Source organism: Leptonotus elevatus, chromosome 17 (genome assembly GCF_054856555.1).
Source record: "Leptonotus elevatus isolate MCC_2025b chromosome 17, RoL_Lele_1.0, whole genome shotgun sequence".
Lineage (NCBI taxonomy): Eukaryota > Metazoa > Chordata > Actinopteri > Syngnathiformes > Syngnathidae > Leptonotus > Leptonotus elevatus.
This window is the reverse complement of record NC_141255.1, coordinates 5937909-5954296: the sequence shown is the minus strand read 5'-3', so window position 1 is coordinate 5954296 and position 16388 is coordinate 5937909. Positions and strand designations below refer to the sequence as shown.

General features: G+C 43.9%; 1 protein-coding gene across 2 annotated transcripts; it reads right to left on the bottom strand.

Moving 5' to 3' along the window:
- Positions 1–41: 41 nt before the first annotated feature.
- Positions 42–16272, bottom strand: spag17 (sperm associated antigen 17). 2 transcript variants are annotated; one of them, XM_086059243.1, is made up of 47 exons: positions 16067–16272; positions 15376–15516; positions 15235–15294; positions 15035–15163; positions 14806–14938; positions 14436–14615; positions 13288–13472; positions 13071–13223; positions 12087–12141; positions 11853–11971; positions 11580–11774; positions 11393–11497; positions 10698–10848; positions 10406–10612; positions 10299–10336; positions 10129–10218; positions 9899–10053; positions 9720–9820; positions 9578–9636; positions 9271–9495; positions 9081–9195; positions 8534–8773; positions 7648–7847; positions 7477–7573; positions 7254–7387; positions 7094–7178; positions 5911–6068; positions 5530–5835; positions 5293–5448; positions 4306–4424; positions 4107–4237; positions 3908–4041; positions 3638–3811; positions 3465–3572; positions 3316–3367; positions 3156–3246; positions 3039–3089; positions 1876–1965; positions 1653–1774; positions 1532–1592; positions 1405–1460; positions 1211–1347; positions 963–1141; positions 816–876; positions 584–731; positions 229–393; positions 42–137 (listed from the first exon to the last, which is right to left on the bottom strand). In XM_086059243.1, the coding sequence occupies exons 1-47, from the start codon at positions 16175–16177 to the stop codon at positions 109–111; spliced, it is 5991 nt and encodes a 1996-aa protein (XP_085915369.1). In that variant the 5' UTR covers positions 16178–16272; the 3' UTR covers positions 42–108. The 2 variants fall into 2 exon arrangements, with proteins under 2 accessions (XP_085915369.1, XP_085915368.1); XM_086059242.1 differs by having other exon boundaries at positions 7094–7387.
- Between the last annotated feature and the right edge of the window lie 116 nt (positions 16273–16388).

Below are 16388 nucleotides of genomic sequence, written 5' to 3'. Positions count from 1 at the left end.
ATGACAATTTAAGCAACAAAATAGACGCACACACACAGACACAAGAGTTGACCGTTCTTTATTTAAAACAGACTTTACAAACAGCTTTTTGGTGAATTGATGCATTCTTCACAGACTAGCTGTGCGTTTATGGTGCCCTGTAAAAAAATAAAAAAATAAAATAGAGAAAAATACTATATCTAGCAAATGGTATATTCCAAGTTTTGGTTGAACTTTCCGCACAAGTACCTGCGTTTGCAGTGGTCGCGGGCCCCCGAGAGCCGGGCGGGTTCTGCTCGTGCCCGTGGCTCGCTGGGACACTGCGGGACTGTTTGGGGGCTCTGGAACGTCTCCTGCTGTATGAACTGAAGTAATCTCTCATCCAAATGTCATAAAATATTTCAGGAAGGATGGGTGAATTTAGTCAAGGATGTGAACACACCGACCGAACATTGGGAATAAAGGGCTACCAATAGCCATTTTCTTTTGTGAAGTCAAATTGATAGTAGCATAGAATGTGACTGCACTACCTTGAGCCCGTCACAATTAAATGAACAACTGGCAAACTTACTTGACGCTTGGCCCACGCGTATTTGAAGGATATTGGCTGTGACGGGCAGATAGAGGATGTCGGTCTCTGTGGGGATGATAATGTCGTGGGACATGTACTTGGTGGGATCCATGTAACCCTCGTATGCCTCGCACATGGCGAACAGCTCAATGTTCAGTTCAATGTGCAAACCTGCCGGCACCTAGACAGACAGACAGTCAGACAGCAAGACGGAACAGACTGAATGTGTTTGAGCAAGCCCTCACGTGACCATCGTTGAACTTACAGGTCCTGGCTGGTACTTGACACGGAGGCCAGAAGAGATCGGAGGCTGCTTGACGTGGAACCTGGGAGCGACGCCGAGTGTGAGCCATTAAGTAGCAAACGCGACCTCAACGCCACATCCGAAGCTGACGCTTTGTCATCATCTCACCTGCAGGTGTCGACACCCACGTTCTTCATGACCACGGTGACGACCGATAACGTCCCGTCCCTCTGCAGGCCGAAGTCAACGCTGGACGGGCGCAGCTGGAAGCCCCTGGTTATGACGTTGGGGTCGGCCAGTGAAATGGTGCGACACCTGCGGCGCACCGGTTCCTCCACAGAGCGGAACTGGGGATGGAAATCACTGGTCTGGTTACACGCTGGTATGTAGAACAAACATGTGCGCGGCTGTCTTACGTGATGATTGGGCACACTGAAGGGTTTGGAGCTGATAATTGAGGGTGGAAGTCTGACGCTTGTCCGCCTGGGCTGCCCGATTACATTCACGTGGACCGACTTCAGAGGCTTGCGGGGGTCCGTCCTAAAGCTGACCGCTGGTACGGACACTCGCGTAAACACACCGCAGGGCAGTCAAATCCATTTTTACGTACCTGCTGTGATTGGAGGAGACACGCCAGGCATCCTGCTGCTCCTCGCTGTTGGGTGACTGAGCATCAACGCAGATGGCGAACGTTAGCTTCTTATTAATGATGTGAGCCGACGGTGCGGTTGACCAACCTGGTAGAATAAGGTGTTGGGTGCAAGGGCGGCGGCGGCGGTTCGACGGTGTCATCTAGAACTGAAATTCCGCAAATTCGGAAAGAGTTCACAGTTAAGATATATTATACTGTATACTTACGGTACTCTTTTGGGAGGACGTCCCTCTGGAAGGCCTCTTCCGTATAATCGGACCCGGAAAATGTTGGGCTGCTGAAGACTGGCCTGGTAATGTCTGGACTTCGACGGAGGAGATAATTCTGGAATACAGTAAACGGTAAAAGTAAGCACTTAACGCACACTGTATGAGCAAACGTGGTTATGATCGGATAGTGGTTAACAAGTTTAGGTTAACACTTTCCTGGTGTAATAAGTTGTTCTCTGGGTGAAAGAAAGGCACAATCATCTTCTTCCTCAGCGCTTCGACACAAGCCCTCACTTCAAACAGCTCCTGTCTAAGAGACACGCGCATACAGAAAAACAAAAATCGAAATTATGGCCTGTTTTACTGCCTCTCCCTTCCCCCTCTCTTTTGTAATTACTAGGGACGTCAGGCGATAAAAATTTTTTTTGCCGTAATTAATTGCATGACTTCAATAGTTAACTCATGATTAATCTCAAATTTTATATCTGTTTTAAATGTACGATAAAAAGTTTGCATACTCTTCTTAACATAAAAGTGGGTAAAATATTAAACTAATAGAAATATGGCTGTATTTTCTTGTCATTAATACAGTAATTTCATAATAATTCATAATATTTAGTTACAATTACAAAGATGTACTGTAATAAAAAAAAAAAAAAGCCAAAGCCCGACAATCTTTACGGTATTTACCTGTAATCCACGTAAATACATGACGAAACATAGTTGCTGTAAACATTTAAGTATTTGACCGCTAATTACCGTACTTTGTTTTTACCCATAATGCACTTTTTTACCCATAATGAATTGCTGTATACAGTTAAATACTGTAAAATTAAAAAGCAAGAAAATGCTGTAATTTTTTGTAGATTTTCCAGAAACTTGATGCAGTAATTTCATATTAATTCACAAAATTTAGTTTAAAAAAAAAGTACTTATTGTAAAAAACTAGTGTAATATTGATTTGTGTTGAGGTCATTTTTCTGCCACTAGATGGCATAATTGCATTTGTGAGACATTGGTGACAGCTCAGTGCATTTTTCTCTTCATATTAAGAGCTATCTAATCTTTCACATGAAGTAAGTTGTGAAATTCTAGACATTTTTAAAATTGTAAAATACAACTTGACCCCAGTCTCCACAAATATATGCATTATTATTGCTACATTTATTACTGTTAAATTTCAACGTGGCCGTGTCTGCTGCAGGAATTCCCCCAGTACAGGCTTTCCAAGTATGGGGCGGTCATTAATCGCGCATTAAAAAAAAAAGATAGTGGAATTAAAGAATCTTTAAATTAACTCAAAATCAACACACTCATTTTGACACCCCTAGTAATTACACAAACTAGGCTTGACTTGAAAAGCTGAGCGACATGTCTGCTAACCTGTACTGTTCCAACGTGTCTGTCCACTTTGACTCCTTAAAATGGGTGCAGCTGCAAGAAGACCACACAATGATGAGATCCCAAAGACATCACGTTAAGTACCAAAATGGCCTCTACCCGATGCTGGCCGTCATCGTGGTGTCCGTCAAATCATCCAACAGCTGGACTGGAGCTTGCACCGCCTTTCTGTACAGACTGCCAATGTCCCCTGTGGACAGACAGCAGCCAATGAGACAAAAGGACATTCAATTCAGGCATGACTAATGACTCCCTTTACCTGGGGTCCTTTTTATATTGGTGCGGGCTTCATCCGCTTCCTCTGAAAAAGACTTTGTATACAAGAAGCAGTAGTGTAACACATTTGCTCATTTCGATTAGCCTGCCTACAGTGTTTCACATTACACGTTAGCATCAAGCTAGCGGCACCTGACTAAGCAGAAACCCAGCGTGGGCTCGCTCCACTTCAGTGCGAGGCTCCTTGAGCATCACGTCAGCAGACCATTGGGACTTCTCCATCAAGCTCTCAATATATTCCTAACAAGGAGAAGTTATCAAAATCTTTCATCAGACAAACACGGCGCGCAACCGTCAGTACTTGCCTTCAGTCGCGTGTCCACCAAGTTTTTGAGCTTTGGGCTTAAAGCCCTGTGCTGGTAAATTTCCCGAATCTCCAGGATTTTGGGGCAGTTGCGGACATCGACACTGGCCACGGCCCGCTTTCCCACACTGTGGCCTTGTCCTGCAGTGGTCACAAATGAAGGACTGCGAGGCTTCTGTGATAAACAAAAAGGTCGAGTTTAACCAAGTAAAGGCTGAGAACTAAGTTGTGGTACTTCGTCAAGGGATCGTCGCATCATATTGTCCAGTACCTCGACGCGAGGGGAATCTTGCTCAATGTGTTTCTGGAGGCGCTGGGGTATGACGTCAGGTTCCAGCTTCACGTGCACCCACTTGGACCGAACGCTCTCAATACTGGGCTTCAGGATGGTGATGCCAAACTCGCCTGGAGCAGTCCCAACGCATGTTGTAGCAATAAGTCGTTACAGCGTGGGATGAACAGTCACTCACCTTGTGTGTCTGGCAGCGGGTCTTTCAGCAGAACCACAGTGGGGTCCGAGTGGGCCTGGCACAGCAGCTCCTCCACAGCTTGCCTACAAAAGAGCTCGGTACCGGAACCGTCCTCGTGCACCAGGAACAGCCTGCGGACAAACAAGCAGTCAAGTGGAATATCACACTGAGTGTGTGTGTGCGCGTGTGTGTGTGTCACCTAGGACAATGGTCTTGGGGCTTTGACATCATCTTTTTGTCTTCATCCTCTTGCTCCATTTGCAGCATGCTCGAAGCTGGGTCGACAACGTGCGCGGTCACCTGGCCGTCTTCTAACACCTGAAGAAAATGTGAATCTTTAGTAGTCCATAAAAAGGTCTACAGTGGTGCATCAAGGGGGATAAAGAATCAATGCATTTGTTTTTTTTTTTAAATTATCTGTCTACAGGACAGTTGTTGCTGGTGTCATGTTTCAGTTCTGTTGGGGTTTTGTTTGATTTTGAATGTCCTGTCGCGTCCTGACGACCAGTCTAGTCGCGTCCTGATGACCAGTCTAGCCGCGTCCTGACGACCAGTCAAGTCGCGTCCTGTCGGTTTCTGACGACCAGTCGAGCCGCGTCCTGTCGCGTCCTGACGACCAGTCGAGCCGCGTCCTGTCGCGTCCTGACGACCAGTCGAGCCGCGTCCTGATGACCAGTCTAGTTGCGTCCTGACGACCAGTCTATTTGCGTCCTGACGACCAGTCCAGTCGCGTCCTGTCCAGTCCTGACGACCAGTCCAGTCGCGTCCTGTCCAGTCCTGACGACCAGTCCAGTCGCGTCCTGTCCAGTCCTGACGACCTGTCCAGTCGCGTCCTGTCCAGTCCTGACGACCAGTCCAGTCACGACGTCCAGTCCTGTCCAGTCACAGCAACCATTGTTGTCTGTTCACCTTTTTCTTTTTTTTCCTGTGTTTGATTAAAGTTCCACATATTGCACTTCATTCCCGTCTCACTGCCTTACTTCTCTGCATTTGGGTCCACCTTCCCCCAACCAATCATGTCCCTCATGACAGCTGTATTTTAACAACCAATCATGTCCCTCATGACAGCTGTATTTTAACAACCAATCCTTATTGGGTAACATCTCCACAAAGATGCTAATTGCTAGCCCGTGTGCCAATGGAGTGTCCCAATAGTGCACCTTGAAAACTCTGAACTGCAGCTCACCTGAAAGTAGCTTCCGTCCAAGTCTGTTATGTCACAGACCACTTTGTCAGTGTGACTCATGACGTAAGAGGGGAGGTCACCCTGAGGGGGTCCACTGGAGTAGATACACTTGCCATCACTTTGGATGTGCAGGAGCCCGACGCTGGATGGGACCACCTTTGACAAAAAAGAAAAGAAAAATCTGCAAAAGTCCATACAAAATAATTGAGGAACTACACAATGACACACATCAATTACCTCATAAGCTCCCTCGTTATTCCCGGTGATAACCGTCCCATCCGCTAACCAGATTTCAGCCACGTGTCGTTCTGGGTACATCACCACAGTGGCGCAGGCCTCGTTCTCCACCACCACCACCCTCTCCACCACCACCACCCTCTCGCTCTCCTCCTTTATCTGGGTTTCACATCCTTCCTCGCCCATGCTTGGCGGCGGCCTTTCTTGGTGGAACGTAGTGATTCTCGTTCCATCCGCGTGATCGACGCTCACAGATCCGTCTGGCTTCTGCACCGTCACCACCAGATCTTCCCGGCTCAGCATCACCTGGAAGTGAATGCAAAGAAACCCAAGACGATCAAGCAAACCAGGCCGCCTGTGTAGCGGCGGTAGGGCTCTCACATCGTGAGTGACCGGGTCCGAAGTCTTGTAGGTTAGAAGAGAGCAGGCGGGATTCTGTTCGTGTGTGCTACCGACAGTGCAGATACGAGTACCGCAGGGTGTCGTCGTTGCCCAAAACCCTCGAGGAGGAGAGGTAACCTGGTTCTCTGGATTTTGTTCTAGAAGTATATACAGGTCACAATACTGTATTGCTCAAATTTAACGTGATAATTTTGACAGTCCTAATATATATATGCATATATATGAGGGAAGCTCAATGCTACTTTTTTCTTGACCAATACCATTACATGTACTCAACTCTTGAGTAATCACAGATACCGATTGCCAACACCTACTAATACGTTTGATACATAAAATGTCTACCAAAAAAACCCCAAAACAAGCTAATGACATCATTTGAAAGAAAGACCCGTCCACCCGTTTTTATCCATCTCAGCTATCAATTGAAAATAACATCACAGTTGCTCAGGTAACAACCAATCAGGGCTCGCCTGTTTTCTCAGTATGGTCATGTGACATTCTCAAGCTGATCCATGATTGGCCGTGACCTAAGCCCTGAGCGACTGTGATGTCATTTTGATGATGGCCGACGATGGGTGGATTTTGCTGCTTTGTTTATATTCTACAAACGCAATATTAACTCATTCACTGGCATAAATTCATAAAAATAAAAAATGATAAAAAATTAGGGGCAACAGGCGATTAATTTTTTTTATTGTAATTAAATTGCATGACTTCACTAGTTAACTCAGACTCAACTCAACTATTAGAAATAGTTTAAATGAATTTTTGACGTTTATAGCTGTCAATGGCAATGAATTAATAAATAAAAAATAGAAAACATTATAAAAAATTGGGGGCGTCAGGCGATTAAAATTTGTAATCATAACTAATCGCATGACTTCACTAGTTAACTCACGATTAATCACAAATTTTGTATCTGTTCTAAATGTACAATAAAAAAAATTCTAGGTTTTCATACTCTTGTTAACAAAAGTGGGAAAAAATGTTAAACGAATAGAAATAGTAAAAATTAATTTTTGACGTCTATAGCCGTCAATGGCAGTGAATGAGTTAATCAGAATACTGTGTTTAGATTATCGGGGCTGCTTAAGAACATATTAGTGTAAAGAAAATGTGGGGGTTGACCCCCCCGCCTTTATATTCAGTGCAATTTCCTTGCCATCTGTGGTGTCTTCTTCTATTTCTTGTACCCACACTGGGCCAGAATCTAAGCTGGAACTGACCGCGCCGTCTGCAAAGAGCACCTGCAACACACAAAAAAGAAAAAAGAAAAGTGAATTAACAACCACAGAGAAGCATGTGCGTGCTGGCGCGTTTACCTCACTGGAGCCATCCCTCATGTATCGAATCACAGCTCCCTGGCTGGTGACAATGCGGGACGCCTCTTTGGCAAAAGAGGGGTCCTGGTCACCCGTGGCGTGAAAACTCAATCGCACCAGCATATGCTGCTTCTCTGAGGACACAACACACACATTTTGATTTTGGTATGGCAAACGAGTGAAAGTTGAAAGAAAAGAAGAAGAAGACGACGACATCACGAACCATCTTCACGCATGAACTGCACAAGTAAGCCACTCGGGATAGACAAGCTGAGGCTGTTTAGTGGACTTGGGGGCTCTTGTGGTTGGCTTTCACATGGCTTCACGCAATAACACATTCACAGTAAATATATATACACTGTCATATATACATCCATTCATATTATGTATCAACCTGCGCCTCCGCAGAGTTGTTTTCGCTTTTCGGATCGTCTCCCAGCTCCGCTCCTGCTGACTCTTGCGTTTCCTTGAGATTCTCTACTGGGGCTGCGAACTCTGTTGACTCTTGTGGCTCTTTCTCTGTTTCCTTGAGACCCTCTGCTGGGGCTCCCGAGGTTGTCGACTCTTGCGTTTCCATGAGAGTCTCTGCTGGGGCTGCAAAGTAGTGGATTTTTTTTTCTCTCCTGTTTATCATAGATTGCAATGTATCTCTGAAAATGTTGACCTTTCTTGAAACTGTTATGGACTCTTATTGAAATTCAAGTTGTGATTTAAAACCATCTGAAATCTTATTTTCCTATTTAAATGAATAGAAATAAATCTGTATAATGTGTTTTTAACAGGAAAAGGAGCACTATGAAATGTTGTATTTAAAACATATTGTTACGACATAATTCAATATAATTCTTAGGGGGAGGCCATTTTGCTACTTGCCGTCAACTGAAAATGACATTCCACTTGCTTAACTCATTCACTGCCATTGACGGCTATCGCCGCCAAAATTTCATTTGAACTATTTCTATTAGTTTGACATTTTTTCCCACTTTTTTGAGAAAACCTAGAAATTTTGTTTTATTGTACATTTAGAACAGGTATAAAATTGGTGAATAATAACTAGTGAAGTCATGCGATTATGATTAAAAATTAATCGCCTGATGCCCTTTAATTTTTTTATAGTGTCTTTTTTTTTAAGGAAAAGTCAAGTTTATTAAAACAAATTAAAAAATACTTTTTTTAAATTAATTTAAAAAAGATTATTAAAAATTAGGGTCGTCCGATGATTAAAATTTTTCGTAATTAATCGCATGACGTCACTAGTTAACTCACGATTCATCACAAACCTTTGCATTTCTCTGGTGGTGGGTATTCAAAAGTATAAGACAGCCGGACGCCATTATCCAGCAAGGCCGAGAATGAACGCTTGGACGCTGCAGCCGTCTTCACAGGATGCTCTTTTGGAGTGAAATGCTCTTGTGGATCTTTACCTTTAACGTCATTTCTCGCTGTATGGACAATATGGTTGATGTGCGTGTAGAAGTGGTGGCCATCTTTCTTCACGGCCACATTCAGCATGCTGGAACCTACGGTGACATGTCTTTAGTGTGAGTTGCAGCGGCGTCAATTACAGTAAATGCTGCTCATTCAGGTGTGCCCGCCTTGGCCACCTGGTGGCAGTGTTGCAGCAGCCAATCGCAATGCAGTGTGGTAGGTCTTGCCTCGAACTCAAGTGGGATTCTTTAGACAATTTGGGGCCGGTTTTAAACACACCAAGTGTAATTGTCTTTCAATCAAAGCAACAACAAGAAAATCAACTCACTCATATCTCAAGACGATTGAGTGTTAAATATAATCCTGCTAAAAAGCTACAAAATGTGCAAACGACTTTACCTCCAACGTAGCTGATGGTCTCCACGGTAACATGCCCACCGGATGCAGGGAATATGTACTGGAGACACCCTGATAGATGGACCAACAATCCATCCATGTGGAAACCTGTGAATCCCTACAAGTGAGGCACATAAAGCTAAATATCACAACTATTTTGGGAACACTTTGCATGGCTCGTCCGTGCTCGTACATCGTTGGCCTCATCTCCGTCGTCCCCTTTACTGGAAAACGATTGGTCGGAGCGAGCGCTCGTGGAGCTGTTGGTGGCAGTTTTGCTCTTCCCCGTGTTGCCAGATTTGTCGCTTCTCTTTGGGTCCTCCGCCGGCTGCGGCTTCTTGCCCGCCGGCGCCTTTGCCGGTTTCTTGCCTTTCTTGGATTCCTCTTCCTTCAGCCGTTCCTCCTCCAGCTTGGAAGCCTGCCAATTGGAAGGACGAGTCAATATATTTTTTTGTACATGCGTGCTCTTTAGTTTTTTGTGCGTGCGAGTTGCTACAAACTTTGAGTGAATTTTTTGTGACATACAGCTCCGGGGGCTCATCATCTTCCACTGTCAAATCTGTAATGTTTTAATCAAGCCCAAGATGATCAATTTATTCATTTATAATGTGACGGTACTCTCGTTTTTATGCTCAGCTGTACTTTCTGAAGCTTGCGCAGGACTTATCTCCAACGGCTGCCTCATCAGTTCCTCTTTCTCAATCCAGTCTCTGATTGTGGCTGCCACATGCTCCAAATACGTCCTATTAAAAAAAATAATAATAATAATACAAATCACACATTTATCATGTTGCAAGCAAATCCAACAACTGCACTCTGACCTGAACTTGACATCCGTGTGAATGGCTACATCCCAGAATTCCTTGCACAAGCGATCAGGACTCATAGGATTGTGGCAGAAAATGTACATGACATTATTATGACTTCCTCTGAGTGTGTCCAGACAGCGATATTGCTGGGCAGCTGATTGGAGGGCCTGCGGCAAAAACAAAGCGTCCCATGTAACCGACAAGTCGCGAGATCATGATCTCATCAAAAAACCGGAGGTCACCTGAGGTAAGATAGCCGCCTCGTAGTGTTCAACATAGTGCCAGTCCTTGAGGGACCTCAGTCGGCAACTCTGAATGTCGGATAGATCCAACTGGGCGGAGAAAAAAAAATGAATCTCTAAAAGTGGCACTTAGATAATAAAAGACACGTGAAGATTAAAATACAAAACACCTCTGTAGAATCAGAGTCTTCTTCTAGAAACGTTGGCCCTACAGTGGAGAAAAGTAAATAATGACAACGTGAACCCAAACGGAATACGTTTCACCGAATAAACACACATTTCTTGCGCAGGCTGCGAAGTTTTTGCTTAGCAAAGGACAACGGGTTGTCCCAGGGGTTGACGGGGTGTTTTTTGGAATGATGCACCATTCCCAAAGGTCTGCAGTCTTTTCCCAGAACGCCCTCGTCATCCAATCCGGTCAGCAGCATGCTCTCAAACACGCTCTGGTGAAAGAAGCGCTCCGCCAGCGGCCATGACACTTTGTCTGTGGAGCAAGGTTCAGTTAAAAAAATATATATATATATTTGCGGAGGAAAAAACACACAAAATATTTATATTCTATTTCAGACCGTTGGTGCATTGGCGTTGGAGCTGTTGTTTGATGGCCCTCCAGCAGGAGCTGTTGGAACGCCGCTGAGCCACAGAGTTGATGAGCTTCCACTCGGGCGATCGTTTCATCATGGACGCCTCCTCCTGGGCTGGATCCAAACCTTGAACCCCCTACACAGCAAAAGCACATTGGCGAAAATGTCCTTCATTTTAGTCTTTGGTAAGTCATTTAATACATAAGCCTTTGGGGTTGATTTTAAATGTGACTTTATGGTAAACGTACTGATTTTAAGTGATTTTTTTCCCCATATTAACCAAAATAAGGACGTTTGAAAGTGTCACACAGAAATGTCGTCATCTAGCAGCAGCCAATAGAAAAGCATCTTCAGAGGACATCGCTCCTCGGCAACACTAGGTAAGAAATGTGTTACTTTTTGTCATTTTACCGTGGAGTTAATTAAATATTGCACACAAATACTACACTTTTTTTTAAAATGAAAACTAATACTGAAAGTAATTTAAAGTAAGCATTTTTTAAATAACTAAAATGAATACAGTCTAATAGAACCGCCCTAAAAACTGAAATGAAAACTCCCAAACTATATTAACCCTGGCTTGCACTTCACACAATCGGTAATTCGTCATAAAACTCACCTTTTGGCATTTACGCAAAGCGAAGGAAGGCGGACACGTTCAATTCGCACATTTGACTTACAGTTATGCCAATCATGCGCAGTGCCCTTTCATCATGGTGTCTGATAATGACAGGCTGATTGGACCTCCTTGGCGTCGTCTCCACCCCAAACTCCTCCTTAAGCATCTAAGACGGAACGCGAGTGGCAATATGAAGAAGACATAATTGCCGTGTTATTATTTACAATATGTTGTCCCCCTTCCTGCACCTCCCTGTCTTCTTCTCTCTCTACTGAGGTCAACAAACAATGCAGCAAGTCTCTCCTCTCATCTTCTGCTTCAACCTGAGGCAGGATGTTGTGCAGCATTTGGGCGACCACGTGATGATCCAGACCGGGAGCGGTCTGAGGCTCAGAGTCGTCCGCAGCTTGCGGTGGAGGGGGCTGCTCGCTTGTCAGCACAACCTGTGGTGAAGGCCCGGGTTCTTAATGCACCACAGCGGCAATTATGGAATCTGTCAAAATGTCTGAAGACGCGCAAACCTGCTCCAGCATGCAGTGCAAGATGAGCGGCACGGAGCAGGCCTCGGCCGGGACGCGCTCCAGGAGGCCGCTGTAGTGATTCATGTCCACATCGGTGGTCAGAGATGACGGCGGCTTTTCTATTTCATAAATAAAACAACAATCAAGTCGGCTTGTGATGAACATGATGATGATGATGATGATGATGATGATGATGATGATGATGATGATGATGATGATGAAGAATGCTCTTACTTGGAGGTGCCGGACGCCCTGACTTCTTAGAGCGTGGGGACACAGTAGCTCCAGTCTGACAGGAAACACAATTAAATGAAAAAGGTCTGGGAATAGTGTGTGTGTGTACATCACATTTATAAGAACTAGGGGTGTGCAAAAATAATAATAATCGATTCTCATAAGAATCGTGATTCTCATTTAGTACGATTCAGAATCGATTTTATTTAAATTATTTTATACTCTCTTCCCTTTGTTTGTGTGTGCCTTTATTGGGAGCGCTGTTCATGTTGTACCCGATTTGGCCACTTAGGGGCAGTGTGGTTCCACGCGGTCTAATACACTGGAGAGTAGAAGGAAAAAGTCACGATCAAGTTATTCCAATAAAATTTGTTTTTTTGCAGCGTGGAGCCGTTCTTTTGAGAGATAAAAGTGACGCGAGTAGCGCGCTAATGCTAATTAGCGCTTCAGACTGGAGTAGATCTTTACGATTCCTTGAACATCTATAAATTGAAGCAAAAATAATTGTCAATCAAATAATTTTGAATCAAAAATTGTTCTTAATCAAAAATCGATTCTGAATCAAATCGCAGAGCCAAAAAATCGGAATCGAATCGTGAGACATTCAAAGATTCCCACCCCTAATAGAAACCAACCAATCAGACGACGGAAGCAAGCTGGCGAGCTAGCCAGGGGCAAAAAATGTAAATCTGAGTCTCATTGCTCTATTTTATGTAACATGTACTGGTACTACTGATTACACTCTAAAAACTGTCAACAGAGTCAAAAATAACCAAATTATGAGTCACAAATGGACCAAGCCTCTACTTGGGTCAATTTGACCCAACTTTGAGTCAAGAAATGGGTCTTTTAGTGTAAAATAACCCAGAAAATTTGGTCAAATCGACCCTTAAAGTTGATCGGCCCATTTTTGAACCATAATTGGGTTACTACCAACTCTTTTTAGAGTGTATGAAGGCCCACCAGCGCTGTGTGTGTGTGTACCTCAACAGGTGGCGGAACATCCTGCCCCGAGAGTACAGACGGCACACGAACAAAGTTGACGCTGTCCAAATAGTGCTGATGCTGCCTGCGCCAATCCAGACAGTCATAGATGAGATTGGCCACGCCGTCAAACATTTGGGTGGCCACGGACACCTGCAAGCGGACGGCAGCAGACGTCAGCGCCAAAGACTGTCACAGGAAGTGGGCGGTGACGCACCAGAGCCTCGGGATCCTGCGGGTCAAAGGGCATCAACGAGTCTGGGACGGAGTACTCCAGCTGAGCCACGTTGTGGAGTCTGGAGTTTGCCCCTCCGTTGTCTAAAACTTGTCTCAGAGCTGACCAGAAGTTGTCTAGCACCTTGGCCTGAGCGGCCCTCGCCTCTTCGGCGGCAATTTCGTCCGCTGATGGAAGACAGAAAACTAAATATTCACAAGGTGATGATGAGAAGATGGAGGAAACAGTGCGTTTGTGTTTTTAGTCTGATGTATTGAGGGCCCGAGAGCTAATTAGAGCTGCACCACAAACGACACAAAAATATGCAGCATCCAATACTTTGACATTTTCTTTCTACCTTACGTCTTTAGTTTTTGGATTTTTTGTGTGTGTAATTTTTCATACATTTGAGACTTTATTGCTTTTTATGGACATATTATAGTCCCCTTTTCCCCTCTTCTTTCTGTTTTTGACATTTTATGTCTATTTTTTCAATACATTTTTTGCTGCCTTTTTGCCTGTAAATTTGATATTTTTGGCAAATTTGTGGACATTTTAATGTAATTTCCAGGATTTCTCCTTTTGTTTTTGAAAATTTTATAGTTACTTTTTAAATGTTTTTTTCTGCTTTTTAAAAAATACATTATCTGACTTTTTTGGGTTGCAATTTTGTGTACATTTTATGGGAATTTTTGGGATTTCTTCTTTTGTTTTTGAACATTTTCAATTCCAAAAAATATTTGATGGTCATTTTCTGCCTTTCTTTTATTTTTTGACATTTTAGGTTACTTTTTTTAGGTAATTTATTAAAAACTTTTCCCCCACAACTTAAAAACTTAGACTCTGATATGTTTGGTTTTTTTAACTATTCATTGTTTTAACATCTAAATCATTAATTGATTTAAAAAATATTTTATTTAAAAAAATATACAAATAAGTGAAAACAATTATTAATTTCTACTTTTTTTTTCCACAGGAGAGCCACATGTGGCTCCAGAGCTGCAAGTTGCAAACCCCTGCTCAATTTACTTGTATTTTTAGCTAGAAGTATTTATTATTATTATTACCTTTTACTATCCGTCATTGCCATATATATATATATAAACAAAAGTCCATTATTTGTAATGAGCAACTCCTTTTCTCCCACTCACCGCTGGGCTCAGAGACTTCCTCATCCTGCTCCGGGTCCTCGTCACAGGATGCGTGCGTGCCGCTCAGCCTGATGACGTTGTCGACGTGGACGCCGGCGCCATCCAGCGTCCCCACCAGCCGGGGCTGGTGGAAGCCCACCAGCAGGACGTAGTGTTGAGGGCCGTCGGTCGGCTCATCATCTTTGCGGCGACACAAACAATGTCAAGGGACCATGTTGATGTACATTAAGAAGTTTCATTTCAACAAAAGTTGTGGCATCTCGGCCCCAAGGAACTAAGTCCAGGAGTTTCATTTAGCCAAAAAGTAGTGATTGTCTGTGGAATCTTCAGGCAATGACCAAATATTTTAGGTAATAATAATAATGTTTACTTATGTACTTGGGCGGCTCGACATCATCCCTGCGTTTAAGTTTTGTTTTGGGTTTAGGAGGTGGCTCATCCTTTAAATTCTTGTCTTTGCCTTTCGCTCCTGCTTTTTCCTTGGCAGCAGGAGCAGCTGCAACCTTTGATAGAAACAAACAAACAAACAAAAAAAGACATACTGAACAGTCAACAAGCATGTAAAACTCGGGTTAGCACATTTTGCTCAGGTCTCTTACTTGCTCCGCTTTTCGCCTGAGGTGGTCATTGTCTTTAATCTGTAGAAGCATGAATTTGACTATTTGCGCCATGAGCTCAGCGGGGATCTCCTCTCGGGCCTCGAGCAGCTCCCTGGCGGGTTCGGTCACCTGCGGAAGCGCACGGCAAACATTTGCAGAGGCGGAGGAGAGGCGAGACTTGATGCGTCTTGATCACAAACCTCATAGTACTGAGGAAAGGCGTCACGTTTTTTTGCTTTGGGATTCCCATATTCACGAATCTGTTCAAACACAAACGGACAAACAACAAAATGGATAAATCTATGCATTCAAATGAATACAATAATTCAAACGTTAGCTACCTTGGCCTCAGTGTCCTCCCAAGCGAGCGAGGTGAAAAGTTTGCGTTGCGGTTGCTGCACAGCCCGAGCCAGCATCCGGATCAGCTCCTCGTCATGTGGATCTCGACCCACCAGCACGCACACGCACGCTTTCCAGTTATCCTGCAATGACAGCGAGGACATACAACAGTTACACGTATAAAAAAATAAAAATAAAGTTATTGGAAACATTACAACATAATGGCAAACATGGGACGAGGTGGTTTCTTGGATGTGCACTATGTGGGGCAGCGCGCGGCAAACTGCTAGGCGCGTTTTGAAAAGGCTTCGTGAAAAGTGTGCGCCCCCTTGTGGAGTAGATGCCAATTTTCAGGAGATTTCCTTTGTGCAACGTCTTTTTTATTGTTCTACTTATTCTCGGTCATTGCTTCTTTCCTTAGAATTCACTGTACATTATTTTCAATAAATCTTTTTTTTTTTTTTTTTGCCTATAGGTTATGCATATGTATGTTTTGAACACCATGTACATAAACAAAACAAAAAGCATTATCCTATGTGTTTAATGGATTTATATGAAGTCCACTTCTTGAACTGAACTTTTCCGCCTTCTTCTGATTGATTGAGATGTACCTGAATGAAGTATTATACACAATACAAAACGTTTGAACAGGTCCTCCAAGCAATGTTTAGCGTTTAACGCTCGCATGCAAACCTCGTCAAATTGCGCATTGGCGAGGCCGCTCTCCCATGTCTGGACCTCCGGGCCCTGTGCGGCGGCGGTCTTCTTGGCTGCTGCGCCTTTTTTGGCAGCCTTGGGTGCCATTTCGCTTCAAACAGTTGCCAGGAATGTAATTTAAAACACAATAATTCGCGTCAGAAGCCCCATGCGCGACCGTGTGGAGTCTCCCAGCGTCCGTGTTGCCCATGACAACCACACAGGAAGTCAAACGGCAAGTAAGCGACACACTTCCGGAAGATTTCAAAGTAATGTAAAAAATGAAGAGCCAGTTAAAAAATGTATAATTTGGACTACG

Coding starts and splice junctions, on each gene's coding strand:
- spag17 (XM_086059242.1), bottom strand. CDS start 16,177: ATGGCACCCAAGGCTGCCAAAAAAGGCGCAGCAGCCAAGAAGACCGCC. Junction 4,238..4,305: donor CCCCAAGACCATTGTCCTAG/GTGACACACACA, acceptor GTTTGTCCGCAG/GCTGTTCCTGGTGCACGAGG. Junction 877..962: donor GTGGGTGTCGACACCTGCAG/GTGAGATGATGA, acceptor CGTCGCTCCCAG/GTTCCACGTCAAGCAGCCTC.